Source organism: Vicugna pacos, chromosome 11 (genome assembly GCF_048564905.1).
Source record: "Vicugna pacos chromosome 11, VicPac4, whole genome shotgun sequence".
Lineage (NCBI taxonomy): Eukaryota > Metazoa > Chordata > Mammalia > Artiodactyla > Camelidae > Vicugna > Vicugna pacos.
Window position 1 is genome coordinate 93802465 of NC_132997.1, and position 16581 is coordinate 93819045.

A 16581-nucleotide genomic window follows, 5' to 3' on the forward strand; every position below is an offset into this window, starting at 1 on the left:
AGCCTTTGAGAGCTTATGAATTGGGGTCCTGTCATAGCTGCCTCAGACAAGAGATTTTGAAGCGGAAATGATGAATGTTTGAGCGGGGTGAACACCAGCTGAGTGGATGGGGGTAGGGAGGAGGGTGTGGGGAGGGGGTGGCTCTGTGTGGAAAACTAATGAGCCTGCTGGGACATTGGGGTTGGAACTGGCCCCCAGGCAGAAACTCTGGGGGAGGGGAGGCACCTTGATGGGTCTCAGAATCACTGCACCTGGGCTGGATTTGGGCACTTTCTACACTGACCCTTGGGGCTTTATAGCTGTTCCCCCGAAAAGTTAACTGGTGGCTTTGGCGGCCTGTCCCAGGCATGGCAGGGGCTGTCCTATTCTGGAAGGTGAGCCCCCAGGCCCAGGGAGGCAGGCACAGGACGTGAGACCGAAGGAGGAGCCCCCAGAGGACTGCGACACCCTCAGCGGGCCCTGACACCGCCCATGCTGAGGACGCACGAGGAGCATCAGCTCCATGTGCATGTGCGCAGTGTCGTCTGTGTGGATTCCAGCGGGTCCCCTGTGTGCTGGGTGTGTGACTGTCCTTCTCTTCCCCACAGGTGCTCAGCCGCAGACCACTGCCTGGCCAGGTGAGTCTCCGGTGACCTTCCTCGGGATGTCCCTCTACTCCCTGCCCCCCTACCCCCGTTCCCCCCACTGTAGGGGAAACACAGCACTTTGCAGAACCGGTGGGGACACATGATTTTCCCCTCCATCCCTGAGTCTCCTGGCTGGGGCTTCGTAACTGGACGTGGGATTTCCAACACGGCTACTCCCCATTCATGCACCTAAGCTGTCATCCTCTGCTGGATGCTCTCCCAGAGAAGGCTGGCTGCAGGTTCAGAGAAGCCGGAAGGTGTCCTCCTACCTTTGGCCCCATTACGGTCCTGGCAGGGGAGAGCTCTGTGGAGAGGGAGCGTGGTAACCACCGACCGTCTGTCGGTGGGACGTGACAGCAGGCCCGAGACCCTGTGTCCCCCATCCGGGCCACACCGCAGACTCCATGGGGCCACATGTGCATCCAGAAGTGACAGGGAGAGCGCCCAGGGGAGGGCGGGTCATGAGTGACCTTAGTGCTCTGGGTTCCAGGAACCTGGATTGTCTCCGGCATCTGGGCAGCCCCTCGGATGTGCCGGTGGGCCCGTGGCTCATGCAAGGGTGGTAGCGAAGGTTTTCTCATGAAAAAGCGAACATGCAGACTCAGAGGGGTGGAGGCAGCTGGTGGAACTCAGACGGGGCCCTTGTCCCAGGTGACCCAGCTGAGCGGGAAGCTGGCTCAGGGCACGCACAGGGAAGCGGTGACATCCGGGCGGGGAGCAGCTGTGGTGCCACTGCAGACTCTCCCGGAGCTTCCTTCCTGTGATGTGTAACCCTGACCTTTCTTGGTTGCCCCTTCCAGAATCCACACCGGTCACATTCTTGCCTACTCCATTACCAACAGGTAACTGTCCCTGTTCACCTTTGTGGGGCTCGCTCTCTGCTGCTGGATAGAGGTTGGGTTTGAATGGGACACGAGAAGTCTCAGGGTGTGGCTTTTGTTATCCTTGTCCCTGTGAGTGAGACTAGAGTCCGTGAAGGCCAGATGCAAGGTCTGGTCTTAGTGGGCTGGTCCACTAGGTGACCAGTGGAGTCCAGATGCTCAGCAGACATCCTCTGGGAGGTGAGGGGAGTCAGTGTAGGTCCTGGCTGCCTCTCAGTGCTGCCGGGTCCTCTGCAGGTCTCTCAGGCCATGGACGGCTGTCCGGGGAGGGGGTGAAACTGCCCGACCTGCTCCTATCTGGCCGGGTCCCAGCATCCCCAGGAGCTCTGCCAGAACCCGGGGAGAAGCACCCAGGAGCCACCAAGCTGTCCAGCAGGGGGAGGGTCTTGGCCTTCCCCTGGTAGCTGTGGTGCTGCAGCCTGGGTGTGTCCGGGGTGGGTTGGGGATCCCTTCCTGCTCACCTCTTTTTGGACTTGTGGGCCGCATCCCTGCACGTGAGCACCCCGAGACACGGGCAGGACAGGATGTCTCTGCTCCTCTCCCTGTGATGACGATGAGCTCCTGGGCTTATAGAGAGGTAACTCCCTTTAGGGAGTGGGATGCAGCTGCCATCAGGAAGTCTCTTGAGTCTGGAAGCTGCCTTTGACCTGTGCCCTGAAGAGAGACATGACTTGGGGTCTTGTGTTGCCCTCTAGAGACCGAATCGGGCTTGGCACTGAGGCTGGTGAACGGAGGTGACAGGTGTCAGGGCCGAGTGGAGGTCCTGTATCGAGGCTCCTGGGGCACCGTGTGTGACGACAGCTGGGACATCAACGATGCCAACGTGGTCTGCAGGCAGCTGGGCTGTGGTTGGGCCACGTCGGCCCCAGGAAGTGCCCGGTTCGGCCAGGGCTCGGGGCTGATCGTGCTGGATGATGTGGGCTGCTCAGGGAATGAGGCCTCCCTGTGGAGCTGCCCCCACAGCGGCTGGAACAGCCACAACTGTGGGCACCAGGAGGATGCTGGTGTCATCTGCTCAGGTGAGCCTTAAAGAAGTTGGGTGTCCCCCAGAGGGTTTCCCCTTCCATTCTGACACCTTCTCAAGGCTTTTTCTACATCTCCGTCTTCCCTGAAATCTCCGTAGCTCTTTGCTTAGAATTAGTGTTAGCTTTGGCCAAGCCACCAGGTATGAGGTTGGCGAATGGGACTGTGCGCTCGCTTCCTTCACGGGACAGTCGCCAGCCACGGTTCTACGTTCTACTAGGGGAAAGGGTCTATTTGTCTCTGTTCTTCAGCTGAGAAGTCCTGGAGGGACTCTAAGCAGCCTGCTGGCAATTGCAGCCTTCCTCCCAGCCATCTCCCTGTGCTCAGAGGACGCTCAGTAGGTCCATGCTTGTTCCAGATGCAGGGTAGGCTGTAGGACTGAAAGTGACATGAGTCACGTGCTCAGTGGAAAGGTAGTCTTCGGGACAGCCTCGGGTCCGACGGAGCGGGTCCCTTGGAGGGGTGAACGGTCCAAGGTGGCACCTTGGTGGGGCTGGGAAGCTGTCTCTGGCGGTCTCCTGCTGCAGAGGCTCAGGTCCTGGGCTGCTCAGGGCGTGAGACCTACCTGTGGAGCTGCCCCCACATGTCCTGGAACACACCCAATGTGGGGCCTGGGCGGACGCCAGTGTCATGTGCTCAGGTGGGCCTCAAAGTTGTCGCTGCAAGCATCTCGGGTGATCTTTGCCGAGATATACGTACTTCCCATTCCAGGGCCCCCCGAAGCTGCTCCCAGACATCCCTGCCTCCCGAGTGTCCTGTGGGCAGCTGGCCCCGGGAGTGCAACATCCGGGGGAGCATCAAGTTCCTCTCCCCTCCCTTTTCATCCAAGTGTCACCCAAATCACCTTGGAGCAACAATGGCAGAAGGAAACATCTAGAGCCTCCACTTCCCTGTGGGTGGACGAAATGAGCCTTGCTTGCCAGCAGGATGGCCTCCTCAGGCCACACTGATGTTCCCTGGGGCGCCCTCCTCAAGGCCCATCCTTAGGGAAACGCTTGGAAATGCACTGCTCTAGCCTTTGAGAGCTTATGAATTGGGGTCCTGTCATAGCTGCCTCAGACAAGAGATTTTGAAGCGGAAATGATGAATGTTTGAGCGGGGTGAACACCAGCTGAGTGGATGGGGGTAGGGAGGAGGGTGTGGGGAGGGGGTGGCTCTGTGTGGAAAACTAATGAGCCTGCTGGGACATTGGGGTTGGAACTGGCCCCCAGGCAGAAACTCTGGGGGAGGGGAGGCACCTTGATGGGTCTCAGAATCACTGCACCTGGGCTGGATTTGGGCACTTTCTACACTGACCCTTGGGGCTTTATAGCTGTTCCCCCGAAAAGTTAACTGGTGGCTTTGGCGGCCTGTCCCAGGCATGGCAGGGGCTGTCCTATTCTGGAAGGTGAGCCCCCAGGCCCAGGGAGGCAGGCACAGGACGTGAGACCGAAGGAGGAGCCCCCAGAGGACTGCGACACCCTCAGCGGGCCCTGACACCGCCCATGCTGAGGACGCACGAGGAGCATCAGCTCCATGTGCATGTGCGCAGTGTCGTCTGTGTGGATTCCAGTGGGTCCCCTGTGTGCTGGGTGTGTGACTGTCCTTCTCTTCCCCACAGGTGCTCAGCCGCAGACCACTGCCTGGCCAGGTGAGTCTCCGGTGACCTTCCTCGGGATGTCCCTCTACTCCCTGCCCCCCTACCCCCGTTCCCCCCACTGTAGGGGAAACACAGCACTTTGCAGAACCGGTGGGGACACATGATTTTCCCCTCCATCCCTGAGTCTCCTGGCTGGGGCTTCGTAACTGGACGTGGGATTTCCAACACGGCTACTCCCCATTCATGCACCTAAGCTGTCATCCTCTGCTGGATGCTCTCCCAGAGAAGGCTGGCTGCAGGTTCAGAGAAGCCGGAAGGTGTCCTCCTACCTTTGGCCCCATTACGGTCCTGGCAGGGGAGAGCTCTGTGGAGAGGGAGCGTGGTAACCACCGACCGTCTGTCGGTGGGACGTGACAGCAGGCCCGAGACCCTGTGTCCCCCATCCGGGCCACACCGCAGACTCCATGGGGCCACATGTGCATCCAGAAGTGACAGGGAGAGCGCCCAGGGGAGGGCGGGTCATGAGTGACCTTAGTGCTCTGGGTTCCAGGAACCTGGATTGTCTCCGGCATCTGGGCAGCCCCTCGGATGTGCCGGTGGGCCCGTGGCTCATGCAAGGGTGGTAGCGAAGGTTTTCTCATGAAAAAGCGAACATGCAGACTCAGAGGGGTGGAGGCAGCTGGTGGAACTCAGACGGGGCCCTTGTCCCAGGTGACCCAGCTGAGCGGGAAGCTGGCTCAGTACACGCACAGGGCAAGTGGCATTCTGGACTCTGCGGGCCAGTCCACTATGTGACCAGTAGAGTCCTAGTCAGATGCTCAGCAGACATCCTCCGTGGGTGGGGAGTGTGGAGTCAGTGTAGGTCCTGGCTGCCTCTCAGTGCTGCCGGGTCCTCTGCAGGTCTCTCAGGCCATGGACGGCTATCCGGGGAGGGGGTGAAACTGCCCGACCTGCTCCTATCTGGCCGGGTCCCAGCATCCCCAGGAGCTCTGCCAGAACCCGTAGAAGCACCCAGAAGCCACCAAGCTGCCAAGCAGGGGGACGGTCTTGGCCCTCCCCTGGTAGCTGTGGTGCTGCAGCCTGGGTGTGTCCGGGGTGGGTGGGGGTCCCTTACTGCATCTCTTTTTGGACTTATGGGCTGCATCCCTACATGTGAGCGCCCCGAGACCCGTGCAGAACAGGATGTCTCTGCTCCTCCCTCTGTGACGACAATGACCTCCCAGCCTTATAAAAGTTGACTCCCTTTAGGGAGCGGGAGGGAGAGCTGCCATCAGAAAGTCTCCTGAGTTTGGTACTTTCCTTAGACCTGTGCCCTGAAGAAAGACATAACGTGGGGTTTTGTGTTTCCCTTTAGAGACTGAATCGGGTTTGGCTATGAGGTTGGTGAACGGAGATGACAGGTGTCAGGGCCGAGTGGAGGTCCTGTATCAAGGCTCCTGGGGCACCGTGTGTGATGACAGCTGGGACATCAATGATGCCAACGTGGTCTGCAGACAGCTGAGCTGTGGTTCGGCCGTGTCGGCCCCAGGAAGTGCCCGGTTTGGTCAGGGCTCCGGGCCGATTCTTCTGGATGAACTAGGGTGCTCAGGGAATGAGACCTTCCTGTGGAGCTGCCCCAACAGTGGCTGGAACACTCATAACTGTGGGCACCAGGAGGATGCTGGTGTCATTTGCTCAGGTAGCCTCAAAGAATTTGGGTGTCCCCCTTCTGGGGTGTGGTTTCCCCTTCCATTCTGATGCCTTCTCAAAGCTTTTTCTACACCTCTGTTTTCCCTGAAATCTCCTTAACTCTTTTCTTCAGTTATCATAATTTTGGTCAAGCCACCAGGCATCATGATAGTGAATGATAACAAAGATCCAAACTGAAAGTGATGCCTAAGCCGTGATTGTCCACTGTGACAGTGCCAGCCAGAGGCAAAGGAGGGAAGTTCTGTGTAGGGTCTTTGAATGGTGGTCATGGGAAAGGACTGTAGATGGCCCAGGGTTTGTTCCTGAGTCTGGAATGAAGGCCCCTCCAGATCACGGAGATGCATGTTGGCACATGGTCTGCTGTGGGCAGGGCAGTGACCCCTGCGTGGCCCAGGCTTGTCATCACCTGGGGTCGGTTCCGACAGATCACACATGCGATCTGGGCCTGGAGCAGGCCTCCTCAGCCTTGTGCCTCAGCGGACTGCTAACAGCCGGGAGACTGACGCTGGGTCTTGGGGTAACGTGGTCATCTAGACGGAGAGCTTATCGCCCTGACATGGAAATAACGCACGCTGGTCTGCAGGGACCTGTCACAAGGAGCATCTCTGCAGGGGTGTGGCTGGCAGAGCCCCGTCCTCTGTGACCGGGCACACGAGGGACTGAGCAGCTCACCTGCTCAGCATCATCCCCTTTGCTCCCCTTGGGCCACTTGCGTGCAAGTGTCTGATCTGCCTTCTCTCCTCACAGCTGCCCGGCCACAGTCCACGCTCAGGCCAGGTGAGTTCTGCTGCCTCCAGTCTTCGGGGTGTCTTCTCTCTCCCCAGTCACCTCAGCAGCCCCAACCAGTAGTCCTGAGAGGGGTGTGTGGAGGATCTCCACCTCTCAGTACCTTCCTAGGTCTCTCTAGATCCTGTGGATGGTTCCAGATGAGCCCCTGTCACATGGGTCCTCTGATCTGGCTCAGCGAGATAAGGGCTTTACAGCGACACAGTGTTCCCCACTGAGAGTAGGGTGACAGTGGGGGTCTGTCCTGGGGCCATTTGGACTTGGAAGCCTTACCTGGACCAAGAGGTCTGTGTGAGGAGGGAACAGATCTTCATCATGCCCTGCAGAGTCGAGGCCATGCTTTTACTGGACAGCACTCAGTCAGGAGAGCTCAGACATTGCTCTTGGGGATTGTACCAGCTCATGGCCCTTGTTGTGGACATTCGAGGGCATGGTTTGGGCTCACTGCAACTCTCAGGAAAGGGCCCTTTCTCCCCCAGACAGTGGAGCTCCTCAGTCCCCACTGTCTCAGACCCCAGTTGTAGGTCATTGGGCCAACCTTGATTCTGTAGATCTCCTTTCTGATTCTGCTGTTTTCCCTCCAGATTGGTGGGACACAACAACTCCTACCCATGGTAAGCATCACGGGAATCCTGCCAAGGTATCAGTGTTCAGTGTTCGTCAACAGGCCTGGGTGCAATGCCTGAACCTTGGGTTGGACCTCTGAGCTCACAGCCTCAACGAATGCGGAGGGTTGCCTTCACTTACCAGAAATATGGGTGGCTTTTTCCTACCAGCTATGGTGCATATTAGTCAAGACATTTTGGTTTGCAAGTGATAGGCCCCAAATTCATAGTGTCTTAAGATATATGGGGTGCAATGGAGTGGTAGTTCTGTCTTCAGGTACAGCTGGATCCAGAAGTTCCAAGATTAACTGTCAAACTATACATTTCTAACATATTCTTTCCTATGTTTTTGGATTGACTGTCAGCTTGCTTCCTGCATGGGATAGTTATAATCCTCAGTTCTACCTCCTACTAGGAGAAAGTGTCTATTTGTCTCTGGAGGGACTCTTAGCAGCCTGCTGGCAATTGCAGCCTTCCTCCCAGCCATCTCCCTGTGCTCAGAGGACGCTCAGTAGGTCCATGCTTGTTCCAGATGCAGGGTAGGCTGTAGGACTGAAAGTGACATGAGTCACGTGCTCAGTGGAAAGGTAGTCTTCGGGACAGCCTCGGATCCGACGGAGCGGGTCCCTTGGAGGGGTGAACGGTCCAAGGTGGCACCTTGGTGGGGCTGGGAAGCTGTCTCTGGCGGTCTCCTGCTGCAGAGGCTCAGGTCCTGGGCTGCTCAGGGCGTGAGACCTACCTGTGGAGCTGCCCCCACATGTCCTGGAACACACCCAATATGGGGCCTGGGCGGACGCCAGTGTCATGTGCTCAGGTGGGCCTCAAAGTTGTCGCTGCAAGCATCTCGGGTGATCTTTGCCGAGATATACGTACTTCCCATTCCAGGGCCCCCCGAAGCTGCTCCCAGACATCCCTGCCTCCCGAGTGTCCTGTGGGCAGCTGGCCCCGGGAGTGCAACATCCGGGGGAGCATCAAGTTCCTCTCCCCTCCCTTTTCATCCAAGTGTCACCCAAATCACCTTGGAGCAACAATGGCAGAAGGAAACATCTAGAGCCTCCACTTCCCTGTGGGTGGACGAAATGAGCCTTGCTTGCCAGCAGGATGGCCTCCTCAGGCCACACTGATGTTCCCTGGGGCGCCCTCCTCAAGGCCCATCCTTAGGGAAACGCTTGGAAATGCACTGCTCTAGCCTTTGAGAGCTTATGAATTGGGGTCCTGTCATAGCTGCCTCAGACAAGAGATTTTGAAGCGGAAATGATGAATGTTTGAGCGGGGTGAACACCAGCTGAGTGGATGGGGGTAGGGAGGAGGGTGTGGGGAGGGGGTGGCTCTGTGTGGAAAACTAATGAGCCTGCTGGGACATTGGGGTTGGAACTGGCCCCCAGGCAGAAACTCTGGGGGAGGGGAGGCACCTTGATGGGTCTCAGAATCACTGCACCTGGGCTGGATTTGGGCACTTTCTACACTGACCCTTGGGGCTTTATAGCTGTTCCCCCGAAAAGTTAACTGGTGGCTTTGGCGGCCTGTCCCAGGCATGGCAGGGGCTGTCCTATTCTGGAAGGTGAGCCCCCAGGCCCAGGGAGGCAGGCACAGGACGTGAGACCGAAGGAGGAGCCCCCAGAGGACTGCGACACCCTCAGCGGGCCCTGACACCGCCCATGCTGAGGACGCACGAGAAGCATCAGCTCCATGTGCATGTGCGCAGTGTCGTCTGTGTGGATTCCAGTGGGTCCCCTGTGTGCTGGGTGTGTGACTATCCTTCTCTTCCCCACAGGTGCTCAGCCGCAGACCACTGCCTGGCCAGGTGAGTCTCCGGTGACCTTCCTCGGGATGTCCCTCTACTCCCTGCCCCCCTACCCCCGTTCCCCCCACTGTAGGGGAAACACAGCACTTTGCAGAACCGGTGGGGACACATGATTTTCCCCTCCATCCCTGAGTCTCCTGGCTGGGGCTTCGTAACTGGACGTGGGATTTCCAACACGGCTACTCCCCATTCATGCACCTAAGCTGTCATCCTCTGCTGGATGCTCTCCCAGAGAAGGCTGGCTGCAGGTTCAGAGAAGCCGGAAGGTGTCCTCCTACCTTTGGCCCCATTACGGTCCTGGCAGGGGAGAGCTCTGTGGAGAGGGAGCGTGGTAACCACCGACCGTCTGTCGGTGGGACGTGACAGCAGGCCCGAGACCCTGTGTCCCCCATCCGGGCCACACCGCAGACTCCATGGGGCCACATGTGCATCCAGAAGTGACAGGGAGAGCGCCCAGGGGAGGGCGGGTCATGAGTGACCTTAGTGCTCTGGGTTCCAGGAACCTGGATTGTCTCCGGCATCTGGGCAGCCCCTCGGATGTGCCGGTGGGCCCGTGGCTCATGCAAGGGTGGTAGCGAAGGTTTTCTCATGAAAAAGCGAACATGCAGACTCAGAGGGGTGGAGGCAGCTGGTGGAACTCAGACGGGGCCCTTGTCCCAGGTGACCCAGCTGAGCGGGAAGCTGGCTCAGGGCACGCACAGGGAAGCGGTGACATCCGGGCGGGGAGCAGCTGTGGTGCCACTGCAGACTCTCCCGGAGCTTCCTTCCTGTGATGTGTAACCCTGACCTTTCTTGGTTGCCCCTTCCAGAATCCACACCGGTCACATTCTTGCCTACTCCATTACCAACAGGTAACTGTCCCTGTTCACCTTTGTGGGGCTCGCTCTCTGCTGCTGGATAGAGGTTGGGTTTGAATGGGACACGAGAAGTCTCAGGGTGTGGCTTTTGTTATCCTTGTCCCTGTGAGTGAGACTAGAGTCCGTGAAGGCCAGATGCAAGGTCTGGTCTTAGTGGGCTGGTCCACTAGGTGACCAGTGGAGTCCAGATGCTCAGCAGACATCCTCTGGGAGGTGAGGGGAGTCAGTGTAGGTCCTGGCTGCCTCTCAGTGCTGCCGGGTCCTCTGCAGGTCTCTCAGGCCATGGACGGCTGTCCGGGGAGGGGGTGAAACTGCCCGACCTGCTCCTATCTGGCCGGGTCCCAGCATCCCCAGGAGCTCTGCCAGAACCCGGGGAGAAGCACCCAGGAGCCACCAAGCTGTCCAGCAGGGGGAGGGTCTTGGCCTTCCCCTGGTAGCTGTGGTGCTGCAGCCTGGGTGTGTCCGGGGTGGGTTGGGGATCCCTTCCTGCTCACCTCTTTTTGGACTTGTGGGCCGCATCCCTGCACGTGAGCACCCCGAGACACGGGCAGGACAGGATGTCTCTGCTCCTCTCCCTGTGATGACGATGAGCTCCTGGGCTTATAGAGAGGTAACTCCCTTTAGGGAGTGGGATGCAGCTGCCATCAGGAAGTCTCTTGAGTCTGGAAGCTGCCTTTGACCTGTGCCCTGAAGAGAGACATGACTTGGGGTCTTGTGTTGCCCTCTAGAGACCGAATCGGGCTTGGCACTGAGGCTGGTGAACGGAGGTGACAGGTGTCAGGGCCGAGTGGAGGTCCTGTATCGAGGCTCCTGGGGCACCGTGTGTGACGACAGCTGGGACATCAACGATGCCAACGTGGTCTGCAGGCAGCTGGGCTGTGGTTGGGCCACGTCGGCCCCAGGAAGTGCCCGGTTCGGCCAGGGCTCGGGGCTGATCGTGCTGGATGATGTGGGCTGCTCAGGGAATGAGGCCTCCCTGTGGAGCTGCCCCCACAGCGGCTGGAACAGCCACAACTGTGGGCACCAGGAGGATGCTGGTGTCATCTGCTCAGGTGAGCCTTAAAGAAGTTGGGTGTCCCCCAGAGGGTTTCCCCTTCCATTCTGACACCTTCTCAAGGCTTTTTCTACATCTCCGTCTTCCCTGAAATCTCCGTAGCTCTTTGCTTAGAATTAGTGTTAGCTTTGGCCAAGCCACCAGGTATGAGGTTGGCGAATGGGACTGTGCGCTCGCTTCCTTCACGGGACAGTCGCCAGCCACGGTTCTACGTTCTACTAGGGGAAAGGGTCTATTTGTCTCTGTTCTTCAGCTGAGAAGTCCTGGAGGGACTCTAAGCAGCCTGCTGGCAATTGCAGCCTTCCTCCCAGCCATCTCCCTGTGCTCAGAGGACGCTCAGTAGGTCCATGCTTGTTCCAGATGCAGGGTAGGCTGTAGGACTGAAAGTGACATGAGTCACGTGCTCAGTGGAAAGGTAGTCTTCGGGACAGCCTCGGGTCCGACGGAGCGGGTCCCTTGGAGGGGTGAACGGTCCAAGGTGGCACCTTGGTGGGGCTGGGAAGCTGTCTCTGGCGGTCTCCTGCTGCAGAGGCTCAGGTCCTGGGCTGCTCAGGGCGTGAGACCTACCTGTGGAGCTGCCCCCACATGTCCTGGAACACACCCAATGTGGGGCCTGGGCGGACGCCAGTGTCATGTGCTCAGGTGGGCCTCAAAGTTGTCGCTGCAAGCATCTCGGGTGATCTTTGCCGAGATATACGTACTTCCCATTCCAGGGCCCCCCGAAGCTGCTCCCAGACATCCCTGCCTCCCGAGTGTCCTGTGGGCAGCTGGCCCCGGGAGTGCAACATCCGGGGGAGCATCAAGTTCCTCTCCCCTCCCTTTTCATCCAAGTGTCACCCAAATCACCTTGGAGCAACAATGGCAGAAGGAAACATCTAGAGCCTCCACTTCCCTGTGGGTGGACGAAATGAGCCTTGCTTGCCAGCAGGATGGCCTCCTCAGGCCACACTGATGTTCCCTGGGGCGCCCTCCTCAAGGCCCATCCTTAGGGAAACGCTTGGAAATGCACTGCTCTAGCCTTTGAGAGCTTATGAATTGGGGTCCTGTCATAGCTGCCTCAGACAAGAGATTTTGAAGCGGAAATGATGAATGTTTGAGCGGGGTGAACACCAGCTGAGTGGATGGGGGTAGGGAGGAGGGTGTGGGGAGGGGGTGGCTCTGTGTGGAAAACTAATGAGCCTGCTGGGACATTGGGGTTGGAACTGGCCCCCAGGCAGAAACTCTGGGGGAGGGGAGGCACCTTGATGGGTCTCAGAATCACTGCACCTGGGCTGGATTTGGGCACTTTCTACACTGACCCTTGGGGCTTTATAGCTGTTCCCCCGAAAAGTTAACTGGTGGCTTTGGCGGCCTGTCCCAGGCATGGCAGGGGCTGTCCTATTCTGGAAGGTGAGCCCCCAGGCCCAGGGAGGCAGGCACAGGACGTGAGACCGAAGGAGGAGCCCCCAGAGGACTGCGACACCCTCAGCGGGCCCTGACACCGCCCATGCTGAGGACGCACGAGGAGCATCAGCTCCATGTGCATGTGCGCAGTGTCGTCTGTGTGGATTCCAGTGGGTCCCCTGTGTGCTGGGTGTGTGACTGTCCTTCTCTTCCCCACAGGTGCTCAGCCGCAGACCACTGCCTGGCCAGGTGAGTCTCCGGTGACCTTCCTCGGGATGTCCCTCTACTCCCTGCCCCCCTACCCCCGTTCCCCCCACTGTAGGGGAAACACAGCACTTTGCAGAACCGGTGGGGACACATGATTTTCCCCTCCATCCCTGAGTCTCCTGGCTGGGGCTTCGTAACTGGACGTGGGATTTCCAACACGGCTACTCCCCATTCATGCACCTAAGCTGTCATCCTCTGCTGGATGCTCTCCCAGAGAAGGCTGGCTGCAGGTTCAGAGAAGCCGGAAGGTGTCCTCCTACCTTTGGCCCCATTACGGTCCTGGCAGGGGAGAGCTCTGTGGAGAGGGAGCGTGGTAACCACCGACCGTCTGTCGGTGGGACGTGACAGCAGGCCCGAGACCCTGTGTCCCCCATCCGGGCCACACCGCAGACTCCATGGGGCCACATGTGCATCCAGAAGTGACAGGGAGAGCGCCCAGGGGAGGGCGGGTCATGAGTGACCTTAGTGCTCTGGGTTCCAGGAACCTGGATTGTCTCCGGCATCTGGGCAGCCCCTCGGATGTGCCGGTGGGCCCGTGGCTCATGCAAGGGTGGTAGCGAAGGTTTTCTCATGAAAAAGCGAACATGCAGACTCAGAGGGGTGGAGGCAGCTGGTGGAACTCAGACGGGGCCCTTGTCCCAGGTGACCCAGCTGAGCGGGAAGCTGGCTCAGTACACGCACAGGGCAAGTGGCATTCTGGACTCTGCGGGCCAGTCCACTATGTGACCAGTAGAGTCCTAGTCAGATGCTCAGCAGACATCCTCCGTGGGTGGGGAGTGTGGAGTCAGTGTAGGTCCTGGCTGCCTCTCAGTGCTGCCGGGTCCTCTGCAGGTCTCTCAGGCCATGGACGGCTATCCGGGGAGGGGGTGAAACTGCCCGACCTGCTCCTATCTGGCCGGGTCCCAGCATCCCCAGGAGCTCTGCCAGAACCCGTAGAAGCACCCAGAAGCCACCAAGCTGCCAAGCAGGGGGACGGTCTTGGCCCTCCCCTGGTAGCTGTGGTGCTGCAGCCTGGGTGTGTCCGGGGTGGGTGGGGGTCCCTTACTGCATCTCTTTTTGGACTTATGGGCTGCATCCCTACATGTGAGCGCCCCGAGACCCGTGCAGAACAGGATGTCTCTGCTCCTCCCTCTGTGACGACAATGACCTCCCAGCCTTATAAAAGTTGACTCCCTTTAGGGAGCGGGAGGGAGAGCTGCCATCAGAAAGTCTCCTGAGTTTGGTACTTTCCTTAGACCTGTGCCCTGAAGAAAGACATAACGTGGGGTTTTGTGTTTCCCTTTAGAGACTGAATCGGGTTTGGCTATGAGGTTGGTGAACGGAGATGACAGGTGTCAGGGCCGAGTGGAGGTCCTGTATCAAGGCTCCTGGGGCACCGTGTGTGATGACAGCTGGGACATCAATGATGCCAACGTGGTCTGCAGACAGCTGAGCTGTGGTTCGGCCGTGTCGGCCCCAGGAAGTGCCCGGTTTGGTCAGGGCTCCGGGCCGATTCTTCTGGATGAACTAGGGTGCTCAGGGAATGAGACCTTCCTGTGGAGCTGCCCCAACAGTGGCTGGAACACTCATAACTGTGGGCACCAGGAGGATGCTGGTGTCATTTGCTCAGGTAGCCTCAAAGAATTTGGGTGTCCCCCTTCTGGGGTGTGGTTTCCCCTTCCATTCTGATGCCTTCTCAAAGCTTTTTCTACACCTCTGTTTTCCCTGAAATCTCCTTAACTCTTTTCTTCAGTTATCATAATTTTGGTCAAGCCACCAGGCATCATGATAGTGAATGATAACAAAGATCCAAACTGAAAGTGATGCCTAAGCCGTGATTGTCCACTGTGACAGTGCCAGCCAGAGGCAAAGGAGGGAAGTTCTGTGTAGGGTCTTTGAATGGTGGTCATGGGAAAGGACTGTAGATGGCCCAGGGTTTGTTCCTGAGTCTGGAATGAAGGCCCCTCCAGATCACGGAGATGCATGTTGGCACATGGTCTGCTGTGGGCAGGGCAGTGACCCCTGCGTGGCCCAGGCTTGTCATCACCTGGGGTCGGTTCCGACAGATCACACATGCGATCTGGGCCTGGAGCAGGCCTCCTCAGCCTTGTGCCTCAGCGGACTGCTAACAGCCGGGAGACTGACGCTGGGTCTTGGGGTAACGTGGTCATCTAGACGGAGAGCTTATCGCCCTGACATGGAAATAACGCACGCTGGTCTGCAGGGACCTGTCACAAGGAGCATCTCTGCAGGGGTGTGGCTGGCAGAGCCCCGTCCTCTGTGACCGGGCACACGAGGGACTGAGCAGCTCACCTGCTCAGCATCATCCCCTTTGCTCCCCTTGGGCCACTTGCGTGCAAGTGTCTGATCTGCCTTCTCTCCTCACAGCTGCCCGGCCACAGTCCACGCTCAGGCCAGGTGAGTCCTGCTGCCTCCAGTCTTCGGGGTGTCTTCTCTCTCCCCAGTCACCTCAGCAGCCCCAACCAGTAGCCCTGAGAGGGGTGTGTGGAGGATCTCCACCTCTCAGTACCTTCCTAGGTCTCTCTAGATCCTGTGGATGGTTCCAGATGAGCCCCTGTCACATGGGTCCTCTGATCTGGCTCAGCGAGATAAGGGCTTTACAGCGACACAGTGTTCCCCACTGAGAGTAGGGTGACAGTGGGGGTCTGTCCTGGGGCCATTTGGACTTGGAAGCCTTACCTGGACCAAGAGGTCTGTGTGAGGAGGGAACAGATCTTCATCATGCCCTGCAGAGTCGAGGCCATGCTTTTACTGGACAGCACTCAGTCAGGAGAGCTCAGACATTGCTCTTGGGGATTGTACCAGCTCATGGCCCTTGTTGTGGACATTCGAGGGCATGGTTTGGGCTCACTGCAACTCTCAGGAAAGGGCCCTTTCTCCCCCAGACAGTGGAGCTCCTCAGTCCCCACTGTCTCAGACCCCAGTTGTAGGTCATTGGGCCAACCTTGATTCTGTAGATCTCCTTTCTGATTCTGCTGTTTTCCCTCCAGATTGGTGGGACACAACAACTCCTACCCATGGTAAGCATCACGGGAATCCTGCCAAGGTATCAGTGTTCAGTGTTCGTCAACAGGCCTGGGTGCAATGCCTGAACCTTGGGTTGGACCTCTGAGCTCACAGCCTCAACCAATGCGGAGGGTTGCCTTCACTTACCAGAAATATGGGTGGCTTTTTCCTACCAGCTATGGTGCATATTAGTCAAGACATTTTGGTTTGCAAGTGATAGGCCCCAAATTCATAGTGACTTAAGATATATGGGGTGCAATGGCTTACCTGTCTAGACATTGAGTGGTAGTTCTGTCTTCAGGTACAGCTGGACCCAGAAGTTCCAAGATTATCTATCAAACTATACATTTCTAACGTCCTCTTTCTTATGTTCTGGGGGTTCACTGTCAGCTTGCTTCCTGCATAGGCTAGCTGCCAGCCACAATTCTGCATCCTACTAGGGGAAATTGTCTTTTTTTTTTTTAACATTTTTTTATTGAGTTATAGTCATTTTACAATGTTGTGTCAAATTCCAGTGTAGAGCACAATTTTTCAGTTATACATGAACATACATATATTCATTGTCACATTTTTTTCTGTGAGCTACCGCAAGATCTCGTATATATTTCCCTGTGCTATACAGTATAATCTTGTTTATCTATTCTACATTTTCAAATCTCAGTCTGTCACTTCCTACCCCCTGCCCCCTTGGCAACCACAAATTTGTATTGTATGTCTATGAATCTGTTTCTGTTTTGTATTTATGACTTTTATTTTTTTAGATTCCACATATGAGCAATCCCATATGGTATTTTTCTTTCTCTTTCTGGCTTACTTCACTTAGAATGACATTCTCCAGGAGCATCCATGTTGCTGCAAATGGCATTATGTTGTCGGTTTTTATGGCTGAATAGTGTTCCATTGTATAAATATACCACCTCTTCTTTATCCAGTCATCTGTCGATGGACATTTAGGCTGTTTCCATGTCTTGGCTATTGTAAATAGTGCTGCTATGAATAATAGGGTGCAGGTGTCATTTTG

At 57.3% G+C, this 16581-nt stretch overlaps 1 protein-coding gene across 1 annotated transcript in view; it reads left to right on the forward strand.

Annotated features, from left to right (window-relative positions):
* The window catches only part of DMBT1 (deleted in malignant brain tumors 1), a 76372-nt gene that overhangs the window by 40593 nt on the left and 19198 nt on the right, over positions 1–16581 (forward strand). The window contains 10 exon segments of the mRNA XM_072972407.1: positions 2342–2526; positions 4131–4160; positions 4821–4887; positions 5010–5204; positions 5464–5787; positions 6546–6575; positions 9803–9844; positions 10579–10902; positions 14922–14951; positions 15805–15813. Coding sequence (XP_072828508.1) covers positions 2342–2526; positions 4131–4160; positions 4821–4887; positions 5010–5204; positions 5464–5787; positions 6546–6575; positions 9803–9844; positions 10579–10902; positions 14922–14951; positions 15805–15813 — 1236 coding nt within the window.